Consider the following 27,087-nt stretch of genomic DNA (forward strand, 5'->3'; position numbering starts at 1 on the left):
CGTTGTCCTATGTCTGCAATATATAAGGATTGTTTATATTACCAAAACCTTTCATCCAAATCTGCATCGCATTAAGAAACTAGCCTTTTCTGATAATCTCCATATGCCTCTACCAAACAGCTCTGAATTACCTCTGAAATGATTTCTGACAAAGGGTCCAAGTTGGTGGAGGTATTTATTGGGGGAACGACTGCTTGTGTCATGTTAGTGTAATCTGCATGGCTCTAAAGTTTATTTATAAAGAGAAAACTATTAGGCTATGTGCACACGTAGGAAATGTGGTGCAGAATTTTCTGCACTAAATCTGCATCTCCTGGTAGAATCCGCAGGTGCGTTTTTTATGCGTTTTTTGTGCAGTTTTTGTGCAGATTTTACCACTGTGGATTTGTATAATGGAGGGGTGCAGAAACGCTGCAGAACTGCACAAAAGAAGTGACATGCACTTTGAAATCTGCAGCGTTTCTGCGCAGATTTTTCTGCACCATGTGCACAGCTTTTTTTTTTCACATTGATTTACATTGTATTGTAAATCACAGTGCAAATCTGCAGCGTTTCTGCTGCAGAAAAATCTGCTGCAGTTCTGCACTAAATCTGCATCGTGTGCACATATTCCCATCTCATACATTTATGGCATATGCACTGGATTCTCTATAAATGTATAGTAGATGGAGGTCACACCAATGGAGGCTCCATTGATTGAAGCCATCAGTGAATTAATGGTCATAATTCCTTTAATTTGTATGGGAATTCTGACCACTTCTCCACTGACCGCAGCAGGAGATGGGCCACTGTTCTTGAGATAACTAGTGGTCCCATTGGTGGCACCAGCCTCTGTTATATATTTATTGTGTATCCTGTGGATATGTCATAAATGTAGAAGATGGGAATAAGATTTGCTCTTCATGGTTCAGTCACAGAATCGCATTTAAAGAACCCTGACTCACCTTTAACCTTCACAAAGCTCTTAATCTATTATTATTAGTAGTAGTGACGGCTGTATGCAGTAGCATGTTATTTGTTGGTTTTTTTTTTTTTGCTCCCTTGGTTCCGCTTAGATGTGATCGACAGGTTCACGTGAATTTGTATGTAGTCAATAGTTAAAGGGAATCTGTCACTAAGTTTGTGTTACCCTATCTGAGAGCTGTAGGATGTAGGTACAGGGACCCTGATTTCGGCAGTGTGTCACTTAATGAGCAGCCTGTTGCAGTTTTGGTAAAATCTTCTTTCTATCTGCTTCAGATTACCAGGTATCTGATTGCTGAGCTCTGTATAACCCACCCACAATGATTGACAGCTTTCTGTGTACACTGTTTATAGGTACCGTCTTCCTAGTTGGTAATGTGGTTGGGTTACACAGAGCTCATGCATATGGAGGACTACATGGCAGCAGGTTTAACAGACCTCAAGTGACAATCTCCTACTGATAAAAAAGTGATTTTATCAAAACTACAGTAAGCTGCCCTGTTAGGCTACTTTCACACTAGTCCGTCAGTACGGGCCGTCGCAAACCGTTGGCCCGACGGACAGTGTGAGTGATTAGCACAACGTGGGCAGCGGATGCAGTTTTACAATGCATCCGCTGCCTAGTGTGAGTTCCGGGGAGGAGGGGGCGGAGTTTCGATGCGTCACTAATGCAAGTCTATGGAGAAAAAACGCATCCTGCGGGCAACCTTGCAAGATGCGTTTTTTTCTCCAAAACAACGCATTGCGACGTCCGTCACACGACGCTAGTGTGAAAGCAGCCTAAGTGACACGTTTCTGGAATGAGGGTCTCTGTCGCTACATTTTGCCTCTCTCGGATTAGGTGATAAGAACCTTGTTGACAGATTTCTTTTAATGCGGAGAAAGGTGGTAGCAACATGTCAGCTGTTAGGTTCCCTTTAAATGAGTTGCCCAACAGGTGGAAAAATAAATAGATGGGATGTTTTTAACATGATGTAAGGCACACTCACCCACTCTTACATCTATGGACATAGTGTATGCCACTCTTGTGCTCTGTGCCAGAACTATAAGCAGTGGTGTCCATTTCTTCGGTCACCTAACCATTGAGACTTGTGAGTGGGACACCTGGGACTGACCACCATATCAGCAGGTGCTGAATCCACGGGGTTAGAGCATGGACTTTGCCTCAATTTAAGGTTTTAAAAACATCTCTCTCCTTTTCTCATTTTTGTATTTTTTTTTTGCGTATATCAACAAGCCTGTTTTAACTTTCTTCATAGCCTGGCAGCCAGGTATGTTGTCCTTTGGCCTATTAATGTAACATACAGGAGATTTTTGCATGACTCTTTAAAGGGAATCTTTGTTAGGAATCTCCTTCTGTGACCGCTGAGCATTTTGTACCTTGGATGCAGCAATGTGATCCTGCTCAGTCAATTATCCAAGTGATTTTTTTTTTTTTAAAGGTTCTTCCCAGAATCTAAAGTGATCCATTAACTGTCTTTGGGACAGCCGAAGAAACTGAGTACAGCTCTATTTTTGGCAATTCCATATACACAGTCAATGGAGCAGAAGTCAATCAAGCACACCTCTGTCTCATTCCAGATTGGGCTCTGCAGAACATTGTTCTCAGGATCCAAAGTCCACTTGGGGGTCCTGGTGATCAGTAATTTATAACCTATGTTATGGATATTTAATAACTTTGGATTCTGGGAACAACCCTTTATATAATATGCATAGAAGGATATGTTTATTGTGCTACTTTAAGATTAAATGAGTTTTCCAGCCAAATATGTTGACCTCTGGTATGCCCAACTGTTAGAAGAAGTTTATCTTATTATCAAGTTTTTACAAGTTCAATACAACGAGCCATTTGGTAGATCACCGTTTGGTGTATTCAGAAACAGAAGTATACATAGAATTTGGCCTTGCACTGAAACCAGGTTTTGCATATGATTAACCATTTATGTTTTTTCTTTCTACTTTTATTATTTGAAAAATATTAAAATGTATATTTTTTTCTTTGCAGGTGAGTCTCAAAAAAAATGTGAGCAGTTCATTAAAAAAGCCTTCAGACAAAGGAAACAAGTCGGGGTCTGTGAAGAAAGAGAAGGTCACAAAAAAGGAAGATGGTGAGCTATTCCTACATCAGTAGCAGTTTGTGATCTACCATAAGTTTTTTGTTTTAAGGTTGATGTATGTGTAGGAATTTCACTAATCCATTAGTAAAATTGTCATGATATATATGCCATCATTTGCAAGTCTGATCATAGGGGCATATGTATTGTAAATTTCAGATTCTTTTCATACATGCTCACTGACCCAGTAGTTGTAAGTTTCCTGTATGCACAATCGTTTGTAATCCATGACCATTGCCTTCTCTAAATAAGGTCCCTCGGAAACCGATAAATCATAGCTACTAGCTCATTATGGTTACTTGGAAATGGGTATTCAGATAGCAAAGTGAGTCTTGTTTATTGGAGAGCGCGATTCTTATTCCACAATATGCAATTAATACTTGCATTAAAGGGATCCTGTCACCCCCAAAATCAAAGATGAGCTAAGCCCACCAGCATCAGGGGCTTATCTAAAGCATTCTGTAATGCTGTAGATAAACCCCCGATGTATGAACGAAGATGAGAATAAGAGGTTAGATTATACTCACCCAGGGGCGGTTCCGCTGCGGTCCTTTCTGATGGACGTCGCCGTTTGGTCTGGGGCCTCCTATCTTCTTACAATGACATCCTTTTCATGTCTTCACGTTGCGGCTTCAGGGCAGGCGTACTTTGTCTGCCCTGTTGAGGGCAGAGCAAAGTACTGCAGTGCGCAGGCGCCGGGAAAAGTCAGAGAGGCCCAGCACCTGCGCACTGCAGTACTTTGCTCTGCCCTCAACAGAGAATTACGCCTACGCCAGAGCCGCAGCGTGAATACAAGAAGAGGACGTCATCGTAAGAAGATGGGAGGCCCTGGACCGGACCGCGTCGCCCATCGGACAGGACCGCAGTGGGACCGCCCCTGGTTGAGTATAGTCTAACCTCATTTTCTCATCTTTCAGGATACATCGGGGGCTTATCTACAGCATTACAGAATGCTGTAGATAAGCCCCTGATGCTGGTGGGCTTAGCTCATCTTCGATTTTTGGGGTGACAGGTTCCCTTTAAAGAGAGATGTCATCAGGAAATGAGACCCCTAACTAAAGGCATGTTTGTAATGACCATTTAAACACTGTCGGGCGATGGCGAACGGAGAAATAAGACTGTCATGAGAGCTGGAAGAGCAGTGTCCGCCCACTGCATTTGTTGTTAAAACTTCAGCGATGAATTGCTCTATAATTTGCAAATTAAAACCCACAAGAAAGGCAAAGGTCTTTTACAAACATGACTTTAATTAAGGGTCTAATTTCCTTAATGTAGTACCACTATGGCTACTCACACTGCATAGTGTGAAGATTGTGTAGAAAACCTAGAGACTAAAGAGGCTGTGTCTGTGGTGTAATAATAATTAAACCTAAAAGCATAATCAACAACTAAGAAAATAATAATAAAATGTAATTTTTTATTTAGATAGTACATAAAATTAAGAAGAAGTCCGCAATATAGTATTCAAAATATTTTATTAAATAATGAAGCATAAAAAATAAATCACAAAACATGTATAGGCAAAGTAAAAAAACAAAACAGAAAAAGGTTCAGGTATGAAGGACAGCCCCCCCGAGGAAGCCCACGTGAAACGCGCGTTGGGGCTGCACTGGACATCACATCACACAGGCAACTTTATTGTAAGCTGGCCGTTGTTATAACATTGCCCCATATGTGACTCAGCTTGTGCCCCAGTTTCTACTATGCATGCTTTCATATACTAGGGAGTTAATATCACCTGTTGCGTCTGTAGAAGCGTGCTTGTTACATACAGCTTAGGGCTGAACTGATGACACTGGGCAATTGTGCTGCACTTTATATGCACTAAGCCCTTTATGCCTTTACTAATTATGAGACTATTGATATTGTTTTAGGGCCTAGTTTTCCCTGATCCTGTTTAAACTTGTGATGTGTATATGTCCTTCATATCTGAGTCTTTTTCTGTGTTTTTTTTTAATTTGCCTATGTTTTGATTTATTTTTGATGCTTCAATGTTTAATAACATTATTTTGCTTACTATACTGTGGACTTGTACTTAATGCTTTTTGTAGGATCAATATTACTGGGAGTGTCCAATTATATTCTTTACTGGTCTTTTATTGTAGCATAGGGCCAGTTTTTGACATTTGGGTAGTATGTTTCAGCGGGCTTTTACTTTCTAAAAATTAAGAACAATAGTGAAAATATCCACAAGTGGATTAAAAAATGCAGGGGTTGGAGGTAGCACTGTAAAATTGAATAAACTCGAATGTAAACACAATGTAAATAAAACAGCAATATAGAATAAATGATGAAAGAAGGTATAATTAGGGATGGAAGTTTTACCTGAGCTTTAGGCTTTGTGCACACATTCAGGATTTCTTGCAGAAATTTCTTGAGAAAAAAACGGAAATTTTCTGCAAGAAATCTGCATGCATTTTTTTGCCCGTTTTTACCAAATTTTTTGTGGATTTTTCCAGACATTTCCCAATGCATTATGTAGTGGGAAATCCGCAAAATTAATGAACATGCTGCGTTTTTTTCACGGAAAAAACGCATCATGTTCACAAAAATTGCGGAATGCATTCTAAATGATGGCATGCATAATGTATGCTATTTTTTTGCGATTTTATAGCGAAAAAACGCAAAAAATCAGCAACGTGTGCACACAGCCTTAAGGCTAGGTACACATTGCGTTCAGTGTCTCCGTTAAACGGACTGCGTTACACCGCGGCATAACGTGGTGTAACGTAGTCCGTTAACGGCGCCATTGAATGCTATGTCGGACGCATCGCTAGCGCACGCCCACAATGGGCGTGCGCTAGCGATGCGTCCGACATTGAGTGACGGACCCGAGACGCGGGCTGCAGCGTTTCCGGGTCCATCACTGCTAGCGCAGATGCGCTGTGCCAAAGTCAGCACTTGCGTTAGTGCAGTCCGTTTAACGTATGCGTTGAACGGACTGCACTAACGCAATGTGAACCTAGCCTTAACGAGAGAATTATAGTCAAAGCAGTATAGTATGGGCAGTTGCAGTGTGCATTTGTGGAATTTGTACTAACTGGTCAGCTGCTTGATTTTTGCACTAGGCACCTTCATATCCAGATGGTCTTTTTGATCCAATGATACTTAAAGCTATGCACCTTTCTTCTTCGCCTCATTGGGGTACACAGACCGTGGGTGTATGCTGCTGCCACTAGGAGGCTGACACTAACGCCGGTTTCACACGTCAGTGGCTCCGGTACGTGTGGTGACAGTTTCCTCACGTACCGGAGACACTGACTCACGTAGACACATTAGAGGGACGCCGAGGTTTACCCCTTAGTGACTGACTGACAGGTAATTTACTATCTTATATCATTCGGATGTTTATGCCTCTCTATGGGGGCTTATGGATCTGGGATATTGGGAGTACTAGCATATTGCTATCCAGATTTATGTATACTTGTAGCCAGGTGGGCACATGTATAATTGACCAGGATATATCTACAGGCATGTCATCTTTGTGAGATATTGTCTTTATTCATTGTCATAGTCAGCACAGAACTTGTGGGTTAGCTATGGTAGTATAGTCCCTCCTTTTGTGGCACCAGTACCCTTGTTTGTTACTTACTTTTATATGTTGTTTTAATTACTATAATAAACATGATTTTAATTGTACCATGGTGAGGCCTATTTATCTGTTTGTGGTCACACCTTCAGTGATTTAGTTTATGTTAAGGTACAGTGTCCCCTAATTTTGAGGGACATTTATCAATATTAAAGAGCAATTTTGTGAATATATAACATTAAAATAAATGTGTCTCTGCACATGTCAGCGTGTTTTCACGGACCGTGTGTCCGTTTGCAAAACACGGAGACATGTCAGTGTTCGTTGGAGTGCACGGATCACACGGACCCATTAAAGTCAATGGGTCCGTGTAAACACGTACCGCACACGGATGCTGTCCGTGTGCCATCCGTGTGCGTTTTTCCTGTCATGGGGTTAAAATTGTAAAAATTGTTGCAATACACAGACACGAGCACACGTACAGCACACGGACCCTAAAAACATACAGAGATCACACGGATCCCACACGGATGGCCTACGTGAGCACACGGACACGGATAACTCCGGTACCTTTTTCTCCGGTACTGGAATTATCTGGATGTGTGAGACTGGCCTAAGTGATACAAAGAAAGTTAGCTCCTCCCCGCAGTATACACCCTCCTGCTGGCTCTCAGCCAACCAGTTCTTGCTTAGTGTCTGTAGGAGGCACTTTGGTCTGGTGCAGACCCCAACGTTTTTTGTTTTTTTTTACTTTTCTGTAAATTTTTATTTTTTAATTAACGAAGTGAAGGGGGCGACGGATCCTTTCAAGGTTCCGATCTCCCCCGAATCATCAACAGGCGAGAACGCCGAGTGTCGCCTCCCCGTACCCTCTCCTGCGACGTGGGAAGCCATGCCTGAGCTCACTTCAGGGGCGACGGTTCCTCTGGGTCCCGATCTCCCCACACCAGCAACAGGCGACCACACGGAGTGTCGCCTCCATGTATCCTCTCCTGGAGCCAGGCCTAATGCCGGACAACTGGCCCTGTCCACCTGGGGGCTGAACTCCGTGGATGTACAGAGGCCCCCCTCTATGGCGTCCGAGCAGCCCCCACTGTCCCACCACTGTGAAAGTGGATGGCACAAGGAGGCGGACGGTTCCTCTCCACCTCCCTAACAAAGGGATGATGGATTGAGGTTTATCCCTACAAGAACAATAGAGTGCACGCACTTTCCTCGGCGCTGAAACCCAGTCATCACGGCGGCTCCATGCCGGGACGCGCTCCCATGGTGAGTGGATCCAGTCAGCGATGGGCCTCTGCAGTGGGATATTCACATGGGTTCCCTGTGGCCCACCTCCCTGAGGTAACGCTCCGGCCGGCCGCAAAAATTTAGCCCCCGGCTTTGGCCGATGTGTAGGCCGCATCCCGGAAGCTCGCCCGCACTATGGCACACTAAGACGGCTCTGCCCACCTTTTCTGGCGTTTCTTCCTTGGCACAGGAGCGATCGCTTCCCTCGGCAACGCTGGTATTGCTCACTCCGGCTGCAGAAATTTAGGCCCCGGCTTGGGCCTATTCATGGAAGTCACAAGGCTCCGCCCACATCACGTCTGTGGCCCCGCCCCATGAATTGCTGCCTCTCGCTCTCTGCGAGACTTTACCACCTCTGCAACTCCCGGTGGCCATCTTGGTCCACCCTGCCAGCACACACACACAGGGGCAATGGTTTTGTATTAAACGGGCACAACGACACTGCATCCGGGTAAGGAAGTACTGCACTCTTCCCCCTGTACTTAACATGACCAGTATTTCCTGCCACATGACCAGTATTCCCTGGTCTTAAAGGCACATGACCAGTATTCCCCGGTCTTAAAGGTGCATGACCAGTATTACCTGGTCTTAAAGGCACATGACCAGTATTACTGGTCTTAAAGGCACATGACCAGCATTCCCTGGTCTTAAAGGCGCATGACCATTATTCCCGGTCTTAAAGGCGCATGACCATTATTCCAGGTCTTAAAGGCATATGACCAACATTCCCTGGTTTTAAGGACACATGACCAGCCTTACCTGGTCTTAAGGGCATATGACCAGTCCGAAGCAGGTCACCCTAAATGAGCTCAGGAGCCCTCCACCGCCAATCCCAGCTTATCCCAGAGTACCTAGTTCCCTGAGTGGGTTTAGTCACTGCCGCAACCCATGGACTCTGACGAGATTGAATCCCTCCGTGAACCCTCTGTGGCTCGGAGTGCTCGCAGGACCAATGTAGATGGTCTCTTTCCTTCAGGCTAGCAGGGGCCGCAAGTATTCTAGAAATGTACACGCACCTAGGAAACGGAGGTTTCATTTCCTGATCCCTCACCAATGATTTGCTGAGAACAAGTCTGAATATGGATCGGATATTGCCTTGGATCTGGACTCGCCAGAGCTTCAGAAAAGGATGGATTCACCTATTTATATCATTAACCAATCTCTGTAGATTGACGAGGACTTCGGGTTTTACTCTAGATCACGCAGTGTCCCTCATGAGGAAACTAAACTCCCTCGCATCTGCCATTCACCCGGACAGGAAGCATCCAGATAAGCAATCCTCTGGACAGAAACCTCTGCAAGCGCAGTATCCTTTTTCAGCCAATATGCAAACACGCGGGGTGTTCCCTCCACGTATTCCCACCTAAGACGTGAGAAGCCATGCCTGATCTGATTCTTAAGGGTGACGGGTCCTTTTAAAGGACACCGATCTCCCCACACCAGCAGTAGACGAGCACATGGATTGTTACCTCCATGTATCCTCTTCTACAGCCAGGAATAATGCCGGACAACCAGCCCTGTCCACCCAGGGACCTTAACGCTGTGGATGTACAGAGGCTCCTTTTTTTTGGCGTTCGAACACCCCCTCTGCATCTCCACTATTTAGCAGATGATGCAAGAAGGCGGACGATCCCTTTCCACTTCCCTGTTAAGAGGATGGTGGATTGAGGGTTCATCATTTTAACTCCGCACAGTCAAAAGAGAGCGGCGATAGTAAGAGACGGTTTTTCCTCCTTCGGCATGCAGCCACGCATTCTGCCACTTGGCATATTAACCGGGTAGAATCTCCTGTGGTATACCTACCAGTATCCCTACCCGATGGATCATCAATTAAAAATACAACCGACTGTCATATAGCAAATCTAGTTTGTTCCGTCTTGCGGCTTCCAGTTCAGCGCTCTACCCTCCCTTAGCCGCCGCATGTGTTGCTAGAGCAATAGTCTCTTGGTCAGAGACCTTGACTATTTTGATTTCCTATAGACCCAACCAGCAGTGGATCAGTTGTCCAGGACAGTCTAGATCTAAGAGATCTTGGCTTCAAAATGGGGACTGAAAAGTAAGACTGACCCTGAACCTCAAACTTCTACCAAGCTTGACAAGGTCCCCCTTCTTCGGATGGAGTTCCCCTACTCAGCCATTACTTCAACGGAAAAAGGGGGAGTTTCTGGCATCCACCGACATTCGGGATGCTTACCTTAATATTCCTATGTTTTTCCCTCTTCAAAATTCCTTCGCTTTCCCTTTCGCGAACAGCATTTTCAAATCACGACCTTGTCCTTCGGCCTTGCTACCACACCCAGAGTGTTCGCAAGAGTTATGAGGCTGTCATGTTCCTCTTGCACCCTAGAGACGTTGTCGTCCTGCCCTATCTGGTCGACTTTCTAGCCGCTCTTCCAGCCCTGCGCTGAGTCGTCTATATTTCTTACTATATCCTCTCTCTCCTGGGCTGGCAGTTAAACTTAGACAAGTTTTTTCCTCATTTCCAGCCCAGCAGATATCCTTTGTGAGGATGATCCTGGAATATTCCAGAAGTTTGGTGATTCTCCCTTGAGACAAGGCCATGGCCCTTCAACAGGGAGCTCGCGCACTCATTCACTCATCCCATCATTCCATTCGATTTGCTAGAAGTGTTATGAGAAAAAATGGTGACGACAATGGAAGTGGTTTCCTTCGCTCATCTCGTTTTCTGCAGGTCAATCAGGCTTTCAGAGGGTAGTCTCTGAGCTCCTTCCTCATCCAAGGAAGATCCTTTCTCCCGGTTATTAGTGACTACCGATGCCAGTCCTCTCCTCCTGATCATTGTTCTGAGGATCCGAATGGTACAGCTAGTTCTACAGCAGGTCCACTGCCTTCTGGCGGGTCACCCCATCTGATTCAATCGGACAATCCCACGTCTGTGCCATACGTAAATCATCTAGCAGGTACCCACGGTTAGGCGTCATTGTCGAGGTACCTCACATTCTCTGTTTGGCCACGATCTATCATTTGGTGATCTCTGCACTACACATTTCAGGTGTAGAACTCTGGGCGGTGGACGCTGGCAGGGTCCCGCCTCATGTGAGTGGGAACTTCACCCAGAAGTCTTCCATCACATCCGACTTCTCTGGAGCACTCCAGATGTGAGTCAGATGGCATCCAGACTGAACACCAATGTACTCTTAAGTTCATGTTTCGGCCTCCAGGTCCAAAAGCCATCTCAGTGCATGCTCTGGTTCTTCCATGGTACCAGTTTCCTTCACCCCTCTTCCACTACTTCCGAGATCTTTTCGGAAGCAGGAAGGGCCCCAGTGATCCTGGGAGATCCGCACTGACCATGTCAGGTTATTTCTCGTTTGCTGAATTAGTCTTATTGCAACAAAACTGCAAATATGGACTCCCTCGCAGGGAGTCTTCACATGTGGTTCTTCCCTATTGCATACTGTTAGATCTTTGGGACCTTAATGATCCTGGGAGTCTTACAGTAGACTCCTTTTGATCCGGACAGACTTTACTATTAGGGAACATCGCCCTTTTTTCTCTGCGATCTCCTCATCCTGATGAGTCTTCGGAGCTAGCCGCTCTGTTCTTTCAGACCTTTTTCCCTTATTACCATCAAGGCACGGTTGTCTACAGGCAATCCCCATCCCTTGTTACCAAGTGTCACGGATCCCTTCTCCGTGGTGTCACTTATTCGTCACGTGCCTGCTCTCACACGTGACTTGGGGTTGTGCCTGTAAGGGTTAATCTATCTCCCCACTCTCAGTCCAGGATTCAACCTCTGTCCTATGCTGTAATGGGAGCATAAATTACACACCGACCCAGGCCACACACCCACTCATACATGCTGCCACCACTCATCGAATACACGGGCGATGAGTCCCGGAACTAACAATAATACTAATAAAAATATGTCTATCACTCATAAGGCTCACACACCTTTAGGCTATGGATTCTTTTAGAACATTCAAAGTTCAGCTTGTTAAAGTTTTATACTTTAATAGCAAAAAGTTCAATGCTTACAATAAGAAAAAGGTATAAAAATATGATAATAAAAAGACAAAACTTATCAAAACAGCGTTAAAATAAACAGGAGAAAACTTACAGAAATCATCTAACTGGTAGTTTGCTTTCTGCTCCCTGAGTGGGGTGAATGGAGTTGGTGGAACACATCAGCTTCTCAGGCTGCCCTCACATGTGAACACAATTCTCTGTCTGCAGCCCAAATTTATAACTTTGGTCTGAGGTCAGGTTTCTAGACCGGCCTCCCAGGTTAATATCATAATTGCGGTCTGTTTGATTGGGCCACGGCCGCTCTACTAATGAATATATATTATTTTCCTCTGGAGACACTTGTGAGGTGGTTCCCAGGGATAGCTAGCCCTCCAGCCACAATTAGCATCTCCCCTCCAAGACCTAGAAGGTTCCAAATGTTGCTTTTCCTCACAGCCCTAGCTAGACCCCCTGGTGAGACATGGAGACAGAATTTCTACTAGTCCCAAGGAGGTACCTATTAAACACCTAGGTGCGACTTGCCTTCAGGACAGATGTTACATTATCACTATCACACGTATAACCCTAGACATATGTCCCTACACACATACACACACACACACACACACACACACACACACACACACACACACACACACACACACACACATATATATATATATATATATATATATACACATACACATATTTCACCACACCAAGGTGGTATTGTATTCCCACAGTTGTGAGGGCATCGTTCTTCCCTCATCTCTTGCGGCACCGGTCCACATAACGGAATGGGTTCCCCATATTCTGGATGTGGTGAGTGCTCTGAGTAGGTACGTCTCGAGGATGGCATCCTTCCGAAGGTTGGACACTTTATTTGGGCTACCTCACTGTAAGAGGACTGCTTCCTGACGATTACAGGAAGGGTTTAGCCGTTTCATCGGCCATGTTAGCTTTGTGGATTTGTTACACCATCCAGGAATCCTTCCGTGTTAGATGTCAGCCTATCTCCCTGTCTATTGAGGTCTCTTGGATTCTAGGCACCAGGAGTTGGTACAGCACTACTGCAAGCTTGCGGGTTCGTCGAGTTGGCATGCATTCTTGAAGCACTATAATCCCCAGACTTTCACAGACGTGATACATTTCAAAAACCTGACCTGCACATCCAAACATAGACTAAGTGTGAACAGGTGCTGAACCTAGAGTCGCCAACTCGTATATAGTTAAATAAATAAGGCAGCACACTGCAGCGCTAGAACATACAAACTTGAAATACGAAATTTGAACTGCATTACTGCACTAGAAATATGAAAAATGAGAGCGTTTAGCGCATAAAAATGGCCAATTTTATGTGTACCTGGTAGCCACTTTACGGCATCTCTCTTATACCAGGTCCTACGCTTGCCTTACCTCGCTGAGAATAAACATCTACATCTGAATGGGTACATGTGAAACCTCTTCCTAGACTAAAATTCTCTCTCTCTATGGAGGGGTATTGGACCTGCTGTAATTAAAACACCTGTGGCTAGAAGGCGGAGTGCACGATCAGAAGGCTAGAGAATACATTTCAAAAACCTGACCTGCACATCCAAACATAGACTAAGTGTGAAATATTTCTAGTGCAGTAATGCAGTTCAAATTTCGTATTTCAAGTTTGTATGTTCTAGCGCTGCAGTGTGCTGCCTTGTTTATTTAACTATATACGAGTTGGCGACTCTAGGTTCAGCACCTGTTCACACTTAGTCTATGTTTGGATGTGCAGGTCAGGTTTTTGAAATGTATTCTCTAGCCTTCTGATCGTGCACTCCACCTTCTAGCCACAGGTGTTTTAATTACAGCAGGTCCAATACCCCTCCATAGAGAGAGAGAATTTTAGTCTAGGAAGAGGTTTCACATGTACCCATTCAGATGTAGATGTTTATTCTCAGCGAGGTAAGGCAAGCGTAGGACCTGGTATAAGAGAGATGCCGTAAAGTGGCTACCAGGTACACATAAAATTGGCCATTTTTATGCGCTAAACGCTCTCATTTTTCATATTTCTAGTGCAGTAATGCAGTTCAAATTTCGTATTTCAAGTTTGTATGTTCTAGCGCTGCAGTGTGCTGCCTTATTTATTTAACTATATACGAGTTGGCGACTCTAGGTTCAGCACCTGTTCACACTTAGTCTATGTTTGGATGTGCAGGTCAGGTTTTTGAAATGTATTCTCTAGCCTTCTGATCGTGCACTCCGCCTTCTAGCCACAGGTGTTTTAATTACAGCAGGTCCAATACCCCTCCATAGAGAGAGAGAATTTTAGTCTAGGAAGAGGTTTCACATGTACACATTCAGATGTAGATGTTTATTCTCAGCGAGGTAAGGCAAGCGTAGGACCTGGTATAAGAGAGATGCCGTAAAGTGGCTACCAGGTACACATAAAATTGGCCATTTTTATGCGCTAAACGCTCTCATTTTTCATATTTCTAGTGCAGTAATGCAGTTCAAATTTTGTATTTCAAGTTTGTATGTTCTAGCGCTGCAGTGTGCTTTCACAGACGTGAGTCTGGGCAGGCGGACTCTGCAGGCCGCGGTGTCGCACTTGTAAGTAGCGGTTACAGCGGGCCTGATCTGATGTTGCCCCCACCCAGGGACTGCTTTGGGACGTCCCACGGTCTGTCATCCAATGAGGCGTAGGAGAAATAGGAATTTTTGTGTACTCACCATTAAATCCTTTTCTCCGAGCCAATCATTGGGGGACACAGCTCCCACCCTATTATTAGCTTGTGCTTGTTTTATAATTTGACATGCTATACTCTCATATATATATCATGTGATATCCTATATGCTCATATGTTGTTGTTGATCTCCTACTGCTTTTGCACCGAACTGGTTACCTGAGAGCCAGCAGGAGGGTGTATACTGCAGGGGAGGAGCTAACTTTCTTTGTATCACTTAGTTTTCTTTCACACTTCCGTTGGTACGGGGTCGGCGCGACGTACCGACGGAAGTGTGACAAATTTTCAGTGACGTGGGCAGCGGACGCAGTGTTTAAATGCGTCCGCTGCCCAATGTAAAGTCCCGGCGAGATTTCCGGGCGGGCCGGCCACACATGCGCAGAAAAATCCACTGGATGCGACGTACGAAAAAACGTTCCCTTGAACGTTTTTTCGATATGACGGGCCGTCAAAACCCGACGCATCCAGTGGACGACGCATGCGACGTATGGCCATACGTCGCAATGCGTCGCTAATGTAAGTCTATGGGGAAAAAATGCATCCTGCGGGCAACTTTGCAGGATGCGTTTTTTCTCCAAAACGACGCATTGCGATGGTGGCCTCACGACGTAAGTGTGAAAGAGGCCTTAGTTGTCAGCCTCCTAGTGGCAGCAGCATACACCCACGGTCTGTGTTCCCCAATGATTGGCTCGGAGAAAAGGATTTTACGGTGAGTACACAAAAATCCCTATTTTTTCTATTTATATGCATTGATTTAATTATGTAGTTGTATAAAATTCTACTGGCACATTATTTAATAGTGCTCCTATTTTATATTAAATGTTGACTATTAATATATGTAGATGCTTGTATTTATTCTAATATAATAATAGGAACTAGCTGATCATACATCTAAATGTTTTTACTGTACTTATATTGGCAGCAATTTATTTTGGTCTGGACTGTTGTTTTTTACTCCCTACAATATTTACAAAAAAATATCCTTTATACTATTTGTTTCAATATTTGTGGAGACTTCCGTCCATCCCTAATCATACATTTCTTAATAGTTTATGCTATATTGGTTCATTATTTACATGGTGTGTCCATTTGTGTTTATTCATCTTTACAGTCCTACCTCCAACCCTTGCATTTTTTTAATTCACCTGTGGATATTTTCCTTACTGTTCTTAATTTCATGTACAGTATTATCTAAATAAAATTGGCATTTATTATTTTCTTATTTGTGCATGCACTGGAACTATTAAACCTACAAACACAATCCACAATGTTTGTGAAATTAACAATATGTGTTAATTGGTGTAATAATATGCTTATGCTGATAAGAATTATTAGGATTTGTTTAAAAACAATCCTACTGTAATTCACAGGCCAGCTTATGCAGATGGAGGAGAAAGGCAAAGGATCAGTGCCGTGGTCAGTTTATGGAGTCTATATCCAGGCAGCCGGAGGTCCTTTTGCATTTTTCGTCATCATGGCCTTGTTTGTGCTCAATGTTGGAAGCACAGCATTCAGCAATTGGTGGCTCAGTTATTGGATTAAGCAAGGAAGCGGGGTAAGATCCTCATTTCATGTTAAATGTGATGTGAAATCCAGTATCCACTGTAAACACACTTAATATCCGGGATGGAATAGTCCTATGGATTGAGAGAGATACCATGCAATGTGTTTTCCAAGTCGTTTTTCTGCTGTAGAAAGTGATTTGGACATCTTTTGTGTATTCTTACAGAACACGTCTGTCCTGTTAAACAATGAAACTGTGATCAGTAGCAGCATGAAGGACAATCCTCATATGCTCTACTACACCGGCATCTATGCTCTGTCCATGGTTGTCATGCTCATCCTGAAAGCAGTGCGTGGCGTTGTCTTTGTCAAGGTAATGAATTTTCGGTTAGCTTTGGTTGGTCTACTGACTGCTCTGCTTGGATTACTAATATTCCCTCCTTTAATTTGTTTCAGGGAACTCTCCGAGCTTCTTCTAAACTTCATGACGAACTTTTTAGACGCATTCTCCGGAGCCCAATGAAGTTCTTTGACACTACTCCTACAGGTCGAATTCTTAACAGGTTTTCTAAAGACATGGATGAAGGCGAGTTCTCTTGTACTGTTTGACTGGTTGTAACCTATTGGTTTCATTCACACACAATTTTTGTCAACATTTTGAAATATTTTCTAGGATTTTAAAGTGGTTTTTATTTTATTTTTTCACGTCCTGTACAGGAGCCTATGGGTAGATACTAGAAAAAAAGCTACAGCCAGAGCATGTTGTGGCTTTAATAAAAAAAAAAAAAAAAAAAAAAGAAATCTTCAAAAACACCACAAACAAAAAGCAATTGTCAGTAGTGGGCAACACATGTGGTTCTGATAGCAAATTCTGATCAAACTGTTTGTGTTTGTCACATTTTACTTTGACTAAAACCTTTAAGATGTTTTTATAATACTCCTTTATGAACTATAACTAGTAATTGTCGAGCGTGCTCGGATAAGGTGTTATCTGAGCATGCTCTTGTGCTAAGAGAGTATCTTCTGTGTGCTCGAATGCTATGGTGGAGTCCCCGTGGCTGCATGTCTCGCATCTGTTCGACAGCCACAACACATGCAGAGATTGTCTACCAAACAGGCAATCCCTGCATGTGTTGCAATTGTTAAACAGTCACAAGACATGCAACCGCGGGGACTTGAACATATTATTTGAGCACACCGAAGATACTCTGTTAGCACAAGAGCATGCTCAGATAACACCTTATCCGAGCATGTTCGCTCATCAGTAACTATAACATGGTATTTTGCTGATCTGACTCCACCTTTGTCATACGTTCACCAATTAATATTCATCATTATGTTTTTTTTATTTTTTGCAGTTGATGTCCGCCTTCCCTTTCAAGCTGAAATGTTTGTTCAAAATGTCATACTAGTATTCTTTTGTCTGGGAGTCATATCTGGTGTCTTCCCATGGTTCCTATTGGCAGTCGGACCACTTATTATCTTGTTCACCATTTTGCATGTTGTTTCCAGGCAAGTGCTATGTTGCAGACATTTCTGGGATTGTTATAAGCTCGTATTACATGGGTACATTGTGTTTCTGTTGATCCAGGATTAGAATAGAGGGATCTGATTGTTTTTTTTCTTTTCCAGCACAAGAATCACATGTGTCCATGGATGGGGTCTGGTATTGCAGCTTATTGTTATTGGTAGTAGTGAAGATGATTTGTGGTACCAGACTCCGTCAATGGAGACATGTGGCACAGCCTTAAAGAAGCACTTCTATTAATTTTTTTTCTTCATTAAATGTGTGTATGGTGTGTAGTGTGACTATATTAATATGCTCACCTACCGCCACTCTCTCCGGTTTCCAGCTCTGAATGTCTCAGTGATGTCACCGCTCTGCAGATTGTCGAGGTCATGTGCGCTGCATGACCCGAAGGTGGCTTTTACAGTGTAAGTCTATGGAGCGTTAGGATAAGGAACCATAGACTTACATTTTAAAAAAGACTTCTGGCTCATGCATCGAGCATAAAGAGAGCCAGCTAGTCAGAATTGCAGTGATATAGTGCTCCCGTCGGTTGAGACCTGTGACCAAAGGTAAACTTTTTACCGCCGGTCACAGCTGCTGGCTCTCTGACCGTCACAATAATCTTACTGCCGAATATAGCTGCTGGTGTTTCTTGCACTGTCTATATGTATATATATATGTACCCCAAATGAATGTACAACTATAAAAAATAGTTTGGAAATGCCTATAGGCAATAACAGTAATTTGCCATCAGAGGATTAAACATCTATTAATATGATGTGAAAAATTATGCAATTGTATATTTTATTAGTGAAAGTAAGTAACGGACATACTATTCATCTTTTACAGGGTGTTCATTCGAGAGCTGAAGAGACTGGATAACATTACGCAAAGTCCATTCTTGTCACACATAACATCAAGTATTCAAGGACTATCTACCATTCACGCATACAACAGAGGGCATGAGTTTCTGCACAGGTCAGTGTGCCATTGGTTAAGAATGGTTGAAATTCATGGTAGGCTATAGTAATTTCTCATCTCACTCCATCTTTGGTTCTCCTATGTTTTTGTGATTACTTTTCAGGTATCAGGAATTGTTGGACAATAACCAGGCCCCCTTCTATCTGTTTAGCTGTGCTATGCGCTGGTTAGCCATTCGTCTGGATATAATCAGTATATCTCTAATCACTACTACTGGCCTCATGATTGTGTTAATGCATGGGGAAATCTCTCCAGCATACGCTGGCCTTGCAATGTCGTACGCAGTACAGGTCAGTGAAGGATTTATTTCATTGGATTTGTATTGTGATATTCCCCCATTCTAGACAGGCCATTTATATTCTCTGCTGGCACCTTGAAAAAAAGAGGCTATTTTGTTCAGCTTTAGGACTCTGCATGCCAGATTTCACCCCATGTCACTTTGTGAGCAATCACTTGCCATTGTTCTGACATATCACAATTGTGTTGCAGTATTTTGCTTTAATTTGATATATTTCATATCAGCCAAGCTGTATCTTTGAATAGTCCTGTTTAAAGGGGTTGTCCGGTATTCAACTAAAAGTCTGCAGTCACTCTGTGACTGCAGACTTGTGAATCTTCACATCCCCATTGCACGCACTGCATTCTATCGGAGGTTTCTGGCACCTAGAATGGTGGTCATGTGTCCGCAAGTATGCAATACGCCAGGCCTCATTCCAATTAGACGGTTTCCGGCATCACTCAATACACTTGCCTTGAGCGAGTCTGTGTCCATCTAGTCAAAATGTGGCTGGGAGAATGCATGTCTGCAGTCGCTTTATGTAGTTTGTAGCTTTAGACCAGACTACCCCTTAAAAGGGACACTGTCACCTGAATTTGGAGGGAACAATCTTCAGCCATGGAGGCGGGGTTTGGGAGTTTTTGATTCACCCTTTCCTTACCCGCTGGCTGCATGCTGGCTGCAATATTGGATTGACCCATCAGCGACGGCCACAGTCCGATTAGTCCCTCCCTACTCCCTTGCAGTCAGTGCCCGGCCCCCACTCCATACTCCCTGCAGTCACCGCTCACACAGGGTTAATGCCAGATGTAATGGACCGTGTTATGCCGCGGGTAACGCACTCCGTTACCGCCGCTATTAACCCTGTGTGACCAAGTTTTTACTATTGATGCTGCCAATGCAGCGTCAATAGTAAAAGGATCTAATGTCAGAAATAAAAAAATAAAAAATCATCATATACTTACCTTCCGCCGCCTTTCCCGCTCCTCGCGACGCTCCGGTAACTGCTCCATGCAAGCGGCAGGTTCCGGTGGCAAGGATGGTATGCGACAAGGACCTGCCATGACGTCATGGTCATGTGACCGCGACCTCATCACAGGGCCTGCGCGAGAAGGACCTGCCATGACGTCAGGGTCATGTGACCGCGACGTCATCACAGGTCCTGCGCTACCAACCCTGAGACCCGAAGCTGCCGAGTGCACCGCACACAGGTGACATGACTACAAGGGCTCCCTCGGAAGGTGAGTATATGTTTATTTTTTATTTTTTAACCTGTGGCATACATGACTGGCCAATATACTACGTGGCTGTGCAATATACTACGTGGCTCTGTGCTGTATACTAAGTCACTGGGCAATATACTACGTAACTGGGCAATATACTACGTGGCTCTGTGCTGTATACTACGTAACTGGGCAATATACTACGTGGCTGGGCAATATACTACGTGGCTCTGTGCTGTATACTACGTCACTGGGCAATATACTACGTAACTGGGCAATATACTACGTCGCTGGGCAATATACTACGTGGCTCTGTGCTGTATACTACGTCACTGGGCAATATACTACGTAACTGGGCAATATACTACGTGACTGGGCAATATACTACGTGGCTCTGTGCTGTATACTACGTCGCTGGGCAATATACTACGTAACTGGGCAATATACTACGTAACTGGGCAATATACTACGTCGCTGGGCAATATACTACGTGGCTCTGTGCTGTATACTACGTCACTGGGCAATATACTACGTAACTAGGCAATATGCTACGTGGCTGGGCAATATACTACGTGGCTGGGCAATATACTACGTGGCTGGGCAATATACTACGTGGTTGGGCAATATACTACGTAGCTGGGCAATATAGTACGTGGACATGCATATACTAGAATACCCGATGCGTTAGAATCGGGCCACCATCTAGTTTGACATAAATGCCTAGAAGATGCAGATCCCACCTCTGGGGCCCACATCTGTCTTGATAAAAGGGCTACATCACAGGCTGTCAGGAGTAGAGAGGCGGCTGCGAATGTGCATCTCTCTTTGTTTAATTCTCTGGGGATGACGTAAATATCTGGGGAAGGGTACACTCATTGCAACTATCTATTTTGAATTACAGAGTCATAGTATATCTTTCTTTGTGCTTTTGTGAAGATTTTACAACGTTTTGTAATGCATCAGTTTTAATCTGTATTGTTCTTATGTTTTAAATTCCAGTTGACAGGACTATTTCAGTTTACTGTCCGACTTGCATCAGAAACAGAAGCTCGATTCACATCAGTAGAACGCATCAGTCATTACATCAAGGTAAGCGTCAGTGTTTAAAGTGGTTGTCCACTACTTAGATATTGATGACCTATCCGCAATATCAGATTGGTGATGGCCTAACACCCCCACCGATCAGCTATTGGCTCCGGTGGTAACGGTTACTGTGTGCAGGACCCCCACCGATCTGATATTGATGACCTATTTTACTGAATTACTTTTTGCGTGTTCTGTAACAGATTTTCAGTATTGTGTTAAGAGGACCTGTCGTGTCTTCAAGAACCTAAAGCTGACTGTATCTTTTACAGCTGGTGATTCCCTAATTCCTCTGCACCTTTTTATTTTTGTTTTACTGTTCTTCCCAAGCCACCCAGTATCAATGGGCCATGAACCGGAGCTGCTCTGACACAGTCCAAGGACCCATGTCACAGCAGCTCCTGCAGATCGCTCTTGTGAGATTTACGTTATCTCGGGAAACCAAGCAGGGTTGCAGTACTTCTGTCCTCGGTGACTCCTGGAAGTTCTCTGCTTCCACTATGGGTCTGAAGCAAGCTGTCTTGTTCCTTTTCCTCTTGATCTGGTCGCAGTGTGCTGCTGGGAAAATAGAGCGTGAGTTTCTGATATATTGTATGTGTCACGAGATCTCACTGACACTGGTCTATGAATCCTTTCTGTGCTAAGAAAAAAAGTGTATATATAACAAAGACTTGGCACTCAAATAAGTTATGAAGTGGTAATTTGTTGATTTTTATTGTCCGTCCAGACACAAATTCAACAGATGCTTGTTAAACGTTTTCGGTCCCAATGGACCTTCCTCAGAACAATTCCATTTTATGTGGTGTTGCCGAGTAAAACACCTTACTGAAGTAATGCTGTGGGGCGGTATAATCTGCTGGTGCAAGGGCTCCTAGGCAAACACAGTTTGCTATGGAAGGCTGTGGCCCAAGTTAAGGTCTGAAGAGAAGCAGGGAGAGCGGCGGTACCCCGCCAGAGAGACAAGACGCAATTACCGTCTCTCACTGCGTCTGTCTCCCTGGCGGGGTACCGCCGCTCTCCCTGCTTCTCTTCAGACCTTAACTTGGGCCACAGCCTTCCATAGCAAACTGTGTTTGCCTAGGAGCCCTTGCACCAGCAGATTGTACCGCCCCACAGCATTACTTCAGTAAGGTGTTTTACTCGGCAACACCACATAAAATGGAATTGTTCTGAGGAAGGTCCATTGGGACCGAAAACATTTAACAAGCATCTGTGGAATCTGTGTCTGGACGTACAATAAAAACCAACAAATTACCACTTCATAACTTATTTGAGTGCCAAGTCTTTGTTATATATTGATTCGTGGGTTGGACACCCTACTTGAGCACCAGCCTCTCACCTATTGACTGAGTGCCGTGTTTATGTACTATATAAGAAAAAAAGTGCTCAGGAATAAGAGAAATATTAGCAGTAAACAATATAGTTTAAGCTTTTGAGGACATGACACATTTATTAAGTTTTTTTATTTTATCTAAGCAAATCTAAGCTTGCATCCCAACCAAGTGACCCATTTTTTCATCTTATGAGAATTCTGTGTGTTTTTTTGTTATGGGCATTTTGTGGGACCTTTATATGATCATCAGGTTGATCAGCATTGTGTGTGAATAAGCATTTTCAGATGCTCATTATTCCTATACAATTGTTTTCTTCTACTTAGACATTGGCCCTTGAAGCTCCTGCCAGAATTAAGAACAAGGCTCCCCCTGCAGATTGGCCCCAAGAGGGAGAGATCATTTTTGAAACTGCAGGAATGAGATATAGAGAAAACCTACCCTTGGTACTGAAGAAAGTGTCTTTTACCATCAAGCCAAAAGAGAAGGTTGGAATTGTGGGAAGGACTGGGTCAGGTGAGAGAAATAGGTTTCATACTTGAAGAATTACATTGTGTGCTTCCATGATGACTTATTGCATTTTGACCATTAAAACTTATGTTGCCCCATAGGAAAGAGCTCTCTCGGCATGGCACTTTTCCGACTTGTGGAGCTTTCTAATGGCTGCATAAAAATAGATGGTGTAAACATTAGTGACATTGGCTTAGCAGATCTGCGCAGCAAGCTATCCATTATTCCCCAGGAGCCTGTCTTGTTCAGTGGCACTGTCCGGTAAGCACATTTACAAGGATCTAGGTCCCATAAACCTTGTCATTGTTTAATACTTCTAGCATTGAGGAGAACTAGCAGTCAGTGATTAGCCAAGCTTTGCTGCAGATGCATAGTACCAAGGTGTTGTGAGGAGTGGGAGCAGGCACTAAAGATACTATAGATAACATATACTAGTGGAACCGTCATATATAAGAGTTACTTTCTACAGAATGTTTATCTGCAAACTGGATCTCTAATTTCTGTAGTAAAATTTTAATATGCATTACTTTAAATCCCTAGCTCCAACTTGGATCCTTTTAACCAATACTCAGAGGAACAGATTTGGGATGCCTTGGAAAGGACGCACATGAAGGAATGTGTAAGTTTATATCTGCACTTACATTTTAAAGGAAATCTATCATTAGAATGAGATGTGTCTCTTGTGTGTAGCTTTGTTGAGACCTGCCGGCCAGCTAGAGCAGGGTGCGGAGAAGCTGGCCGGGGGCAGCGCCGGACTAGTCAGCCAGGAGACACAGTCCCTGGCCGGCTTTCAAAGTTATGTTTGCTCTGAAACACCATAGTGTTTGAAAGTAAAAAACACATGTGGCTGAAATCGGGTCCGAGTCGTGCAGCCTGTGGATAGAGCAGCACAAATCCAATGACCAATTCCCATTAAGTAATTAAAGGGAACCTGTCACCCCCAAAATCGATGGTGAGGTAAGCTCACCGTCATCAGGGGCTTATCTACAGCATTCTGTAATGCTGTAGATAAGCCGCCGATGTTACCTGAAAGAGGAGAAAAAGACGTTAGACTATACTCACCCAGGGGCGGTCCCGCTGCGGTCTAGTCAAATGGGTGTCTCAGGTCCGCTCCGGCGCCCCCATCTTCATCCCATGACATCCTCTTCTGGTCTTCATGCCGCGGCGCAGGCGCAGGCGTGCTTTGCCCTGTTGAGGGCAGAGGAAAGTACTGCAGTGCGCAGGCGCCGGAAAGGTCAGCAAGGCCCGGCGCCTGCGCACTGCAGTACTTACCTCTGCCCTCAACAGGGCAGACAAAGTACACCTGCGCTGGAGCCGCGACGAGAAGACCAGAAGAGAACGTCATGCAATGAAGATGGGAGGCGCCGGAGCGGACCTGAGACACCCATTTGACTAGACCGCAGCGGGACCGCCCCTGGGTGAGTATAGTCTAACGTCTTTTTCTCCTCTTTCAGGTAACATCGGCGGCTTATCTACAGCATTACAGAATGCTGTACATAAGCCCCTGATGACGGTGAGCTTACCTCACCATCGATTTTGGGGGTGACAGGTTCCCTTTAAGTTGTTATTCAGCCACATTTTTTGAAGCAACCATTGTATTACATTTCTACAACATCTCGGTTTCTTCATGCTAGGTTGCCCAACTACCTCTCAAGCTTGAAACTGAAGTTTTGGAGAATGGAGAGAATTTCTCAGTGGGAGAACGCCAGTTAATGTGCATAGCGCGAGCTTTATTACGTAGATGTAAGGTAAGTCAGCTGCTCGGTATATCAGAATGTTATCGTTACAGTGCTTATGCAAATTAAGGTATATCTATTTTTATTGTCGTTAAAAATAAATAAATAAAAACCTGTTGGACTGATCTGTGTTTGACAATGCCTTTAATTTATAATCGAAGCTGTAAATATCTGAAAAACATGTGAAAAGTTGCATGAATTTATATCTGTGGATGAAAATCTGCTGCTTGGTGTAATTCTTTTTATTCTATATAAAACAGGATTTTTTGGTTGCTTACCGTAAAATCTGTTTCTTGAAGCCTCCATTGGGGGACACAGGAACCATGGGTGTATGCTGCTGCCACTAGGAGGCTGACACTATGCAAATAAAAAAGTTAGCTCCTCCTCTGCAGTGTACACCCCACCGACTGGCATTATACTCTTCAGTTAGTGAGAAAGCAGTAGGAGATAATGAAACAAGGTTGAAAAACCATAACCACAAACTTGAGAACTGTAACGTGAGAACAGTCATAGAACAGATAACAACAGAAAACATTGGGAGGGAGCTGTGTCCCCCAATGGAGGCTTCAAGAAACAGATTTTACGGTAAGCAACCAAAAAATCCTGTTTTCTTTATCGCCTCTCATTGGGGGACACAGGAACCATGGGACGTCCCAAAGCAGTCCCTAGGGCGGGAAAACAGACTTCCATCAGGTCAGAGGACTCACCACTGCCGCCTGCAGGATCCTTCTGCCTAGGCTGGCGTCCGCCGATGCGTAGGTATGGACCTTGTAAAATTTGGCGAACGTGTGGATGGAAGACCAAGTTGCCGCTTTGCAAAGCTGTAGGGCGGAAGCCCTGTGGTGCACCGCCCAGGAGGCGCCGACTGCCCGGGTAGAGTGAGCCTTAATCCCAGGAGGGGGCACTCTGTTCTTGACCCGGTAAGCCTCCAAAATTGCCGTTCTGATCCAGCGAGCAATAGTCGCTTTAGAAGCCGGCTGGCCTCTGCGCGTGCCATCAGGAATGACGAAAAATGAATCCGTCTTCCGGAAAGAGGATGTTCTATCCAGATAAATCCTCACTGCCCTGACTAGGTCCAGCTTGTTCAACGATCGCTCCAGAGGATGAGTCGGAGCTGGACAAAAGGAAGGTAGAACGATGTCCTCGTTGAGGTGGAAGGTGGAAACCACCTTAGGAAGAAAAGAAGGTGGAGGTCGGAAGACCACCTTGTCCTGGTGAATGACCAAAAACGGAGGGCGGCAAGACAGTGCCGCCAGCTCGGAAACGCGGCGAATGGACGTGATGGCCACAAGAAAGGCCACCTTCCAAGATAAAACTGATAGAGGAATCTCCCTAAGAGGTTCAAAGGGAGAAACCTTCAAAACGTCCAGTACCAGGTTTAGGTCCCATGCCTCCACAGGGGCCCTGTACGGCGGGACGGCGTGGGCTACCCCCTGAAAGAAGGTCTTAATCTGTGGCCGAGAGGCCAAGGTCTTCTGAAAGAGGATGGAAAGCGCAGAGACCTGACCCTTCAGGGAACTAAGAGCCAGGCTCGAATCCAGTCCTGCCTGAAGGAAGGCCAAAAGAGAAGGCAGGGAAAAAACCATAGGCGGCACGCGGTTGGACTCGCACCAACGGAAGTAGGCCTTCCAGGTGCGGTAGTAGATCCTGGAAGACGAAGGCTTCCGAGCCTGAATCATGGTGTGAATCACCCGGTCCGAAAGGCCGGACGCTCTTAGAACCGCGGTCTCAACAGCCACGCCGTTAAACTGAGCGACCGAGAATTCGGGTGGCAGATCGGACCCTGGGACAGCAGATCGGGCCTGTCTGGAAGGCACCAGGGAGCGTCCGCGAGAAGGTTGACGAGCTCCGCGAACCAAGCTCTCCTGGGCCAATCCGGGGCGATCAGGATGACCGGCACCCCTTCCGCTTTGATCTTCTTCAACAGTTTGGGAAGTAATGGAAGGGGTGGGAACAGATAGGGCAGCTCGAACTGTGACCAAGGAATGGCCAGAGCATCGACGCCCACTGCGAGAGGATCGCGTGACCTGGAGACGAATTGTGGAACCTTCCTGTTGATTCGAGACGCCGTGAGATCCACATCCGGAGTTCCCCATCGAAGACAAATCTGATGGAAGACCTCCGGATGCAGGGACCATTCCCCTGCCGCGAGACCCTCGCGGCTGAGGAAGTCGGCGGCCCAGTTTTCTACGCCGGGGATATGCACCGCGGATATCACCGGAACCGTTGCCTCTGCCCAAAGGAGGATCTTGGATACCTCGGCAAGGGCCAAGGAGCTCCGAGTCCCCCCCTGATGGTTGACATATGCCACAGCCGTGGCGTTGTCCGTCTGGATCCGGACTGGAAGG

General features: G+C 44.8%; 1 protein-coding gene across 1 annotated transcript in view; it reads left to right on the plus strand.

The window, feature by feature from the left end:
• Nucleotides 1-27,087, plus strand: part of ABCC5 (ATP binding cassette subfamily C member 5) — a 139,483-nt gene that overhangs the window by 103,397 nt on the left and 8,999 nt on the right. Inside the window, exons 17-28 of the mRNA XM_069726983.1 lie at nucleotides 2,969-3,071; nucleotides 15,956-16,140; nucleotides 16,315-16,461; nucleotides 16,545-16,674; nucleotides 17,447-17,600; nucleotides 18,448-18,576; nucleotides 18,683-18,869; nucleotides 21,079-21,168; nucleotides 22,820-23,009; nucleotides 23,105-23,264; nucleotides 23,544-23,622; nucleotides 24,638-24,751. Of these exons, the coding sequence (XP_069583084.1) occupies nucleotides 2,969-3,071; nucleotides 15,956-16,140; nucleotides 16,315-16,461; nucleotides 16,545-16,674; nucleotides 17,447-17,600; nucleotides 18,448-18,576; nucleotides 18,683-18,869; nucleotides 21,079-21,168; nucleotides 22,820-23,009; nucleotides 23,105-23,264; nucleotides 23,544-23,622; nucleotides 24,638-24,751 (1,668 nt within the window). The remainder of the gene's footprint in view (nucleotides 1-2,968; nucleotides 3,072-15,955; nucleotides 16,141-16,314; nucleotides 16,462-16,544; nucleotides 16,675-17,446; nucleotides 17,601-18,447; nucleotides 18,577-18,682; nucleotides 18,870-21,078; nucleotides 21,169-22,819; nucleotides 23,010-23,104; nucleotides 23,265-23,543; nucleotides 23,623-24,637; nucleotides 24,752-27,087) is intronic.

The sequence above is a fragment of the Ranitomeya imitator genome, chromosome 5, assembly GCF_032444005.1.
Source record: "Ranitomeya imitator isolate aRanImi1 chromosome 5, aRanImi1.pri, whole genome shotgun sequence".
Lineage (NCBI taxonomy): Eukaryota > Metazoa > Chordata > Amphibia > Anura > Dendrobatidae > Ranitomeya > Ranitomeya imitator.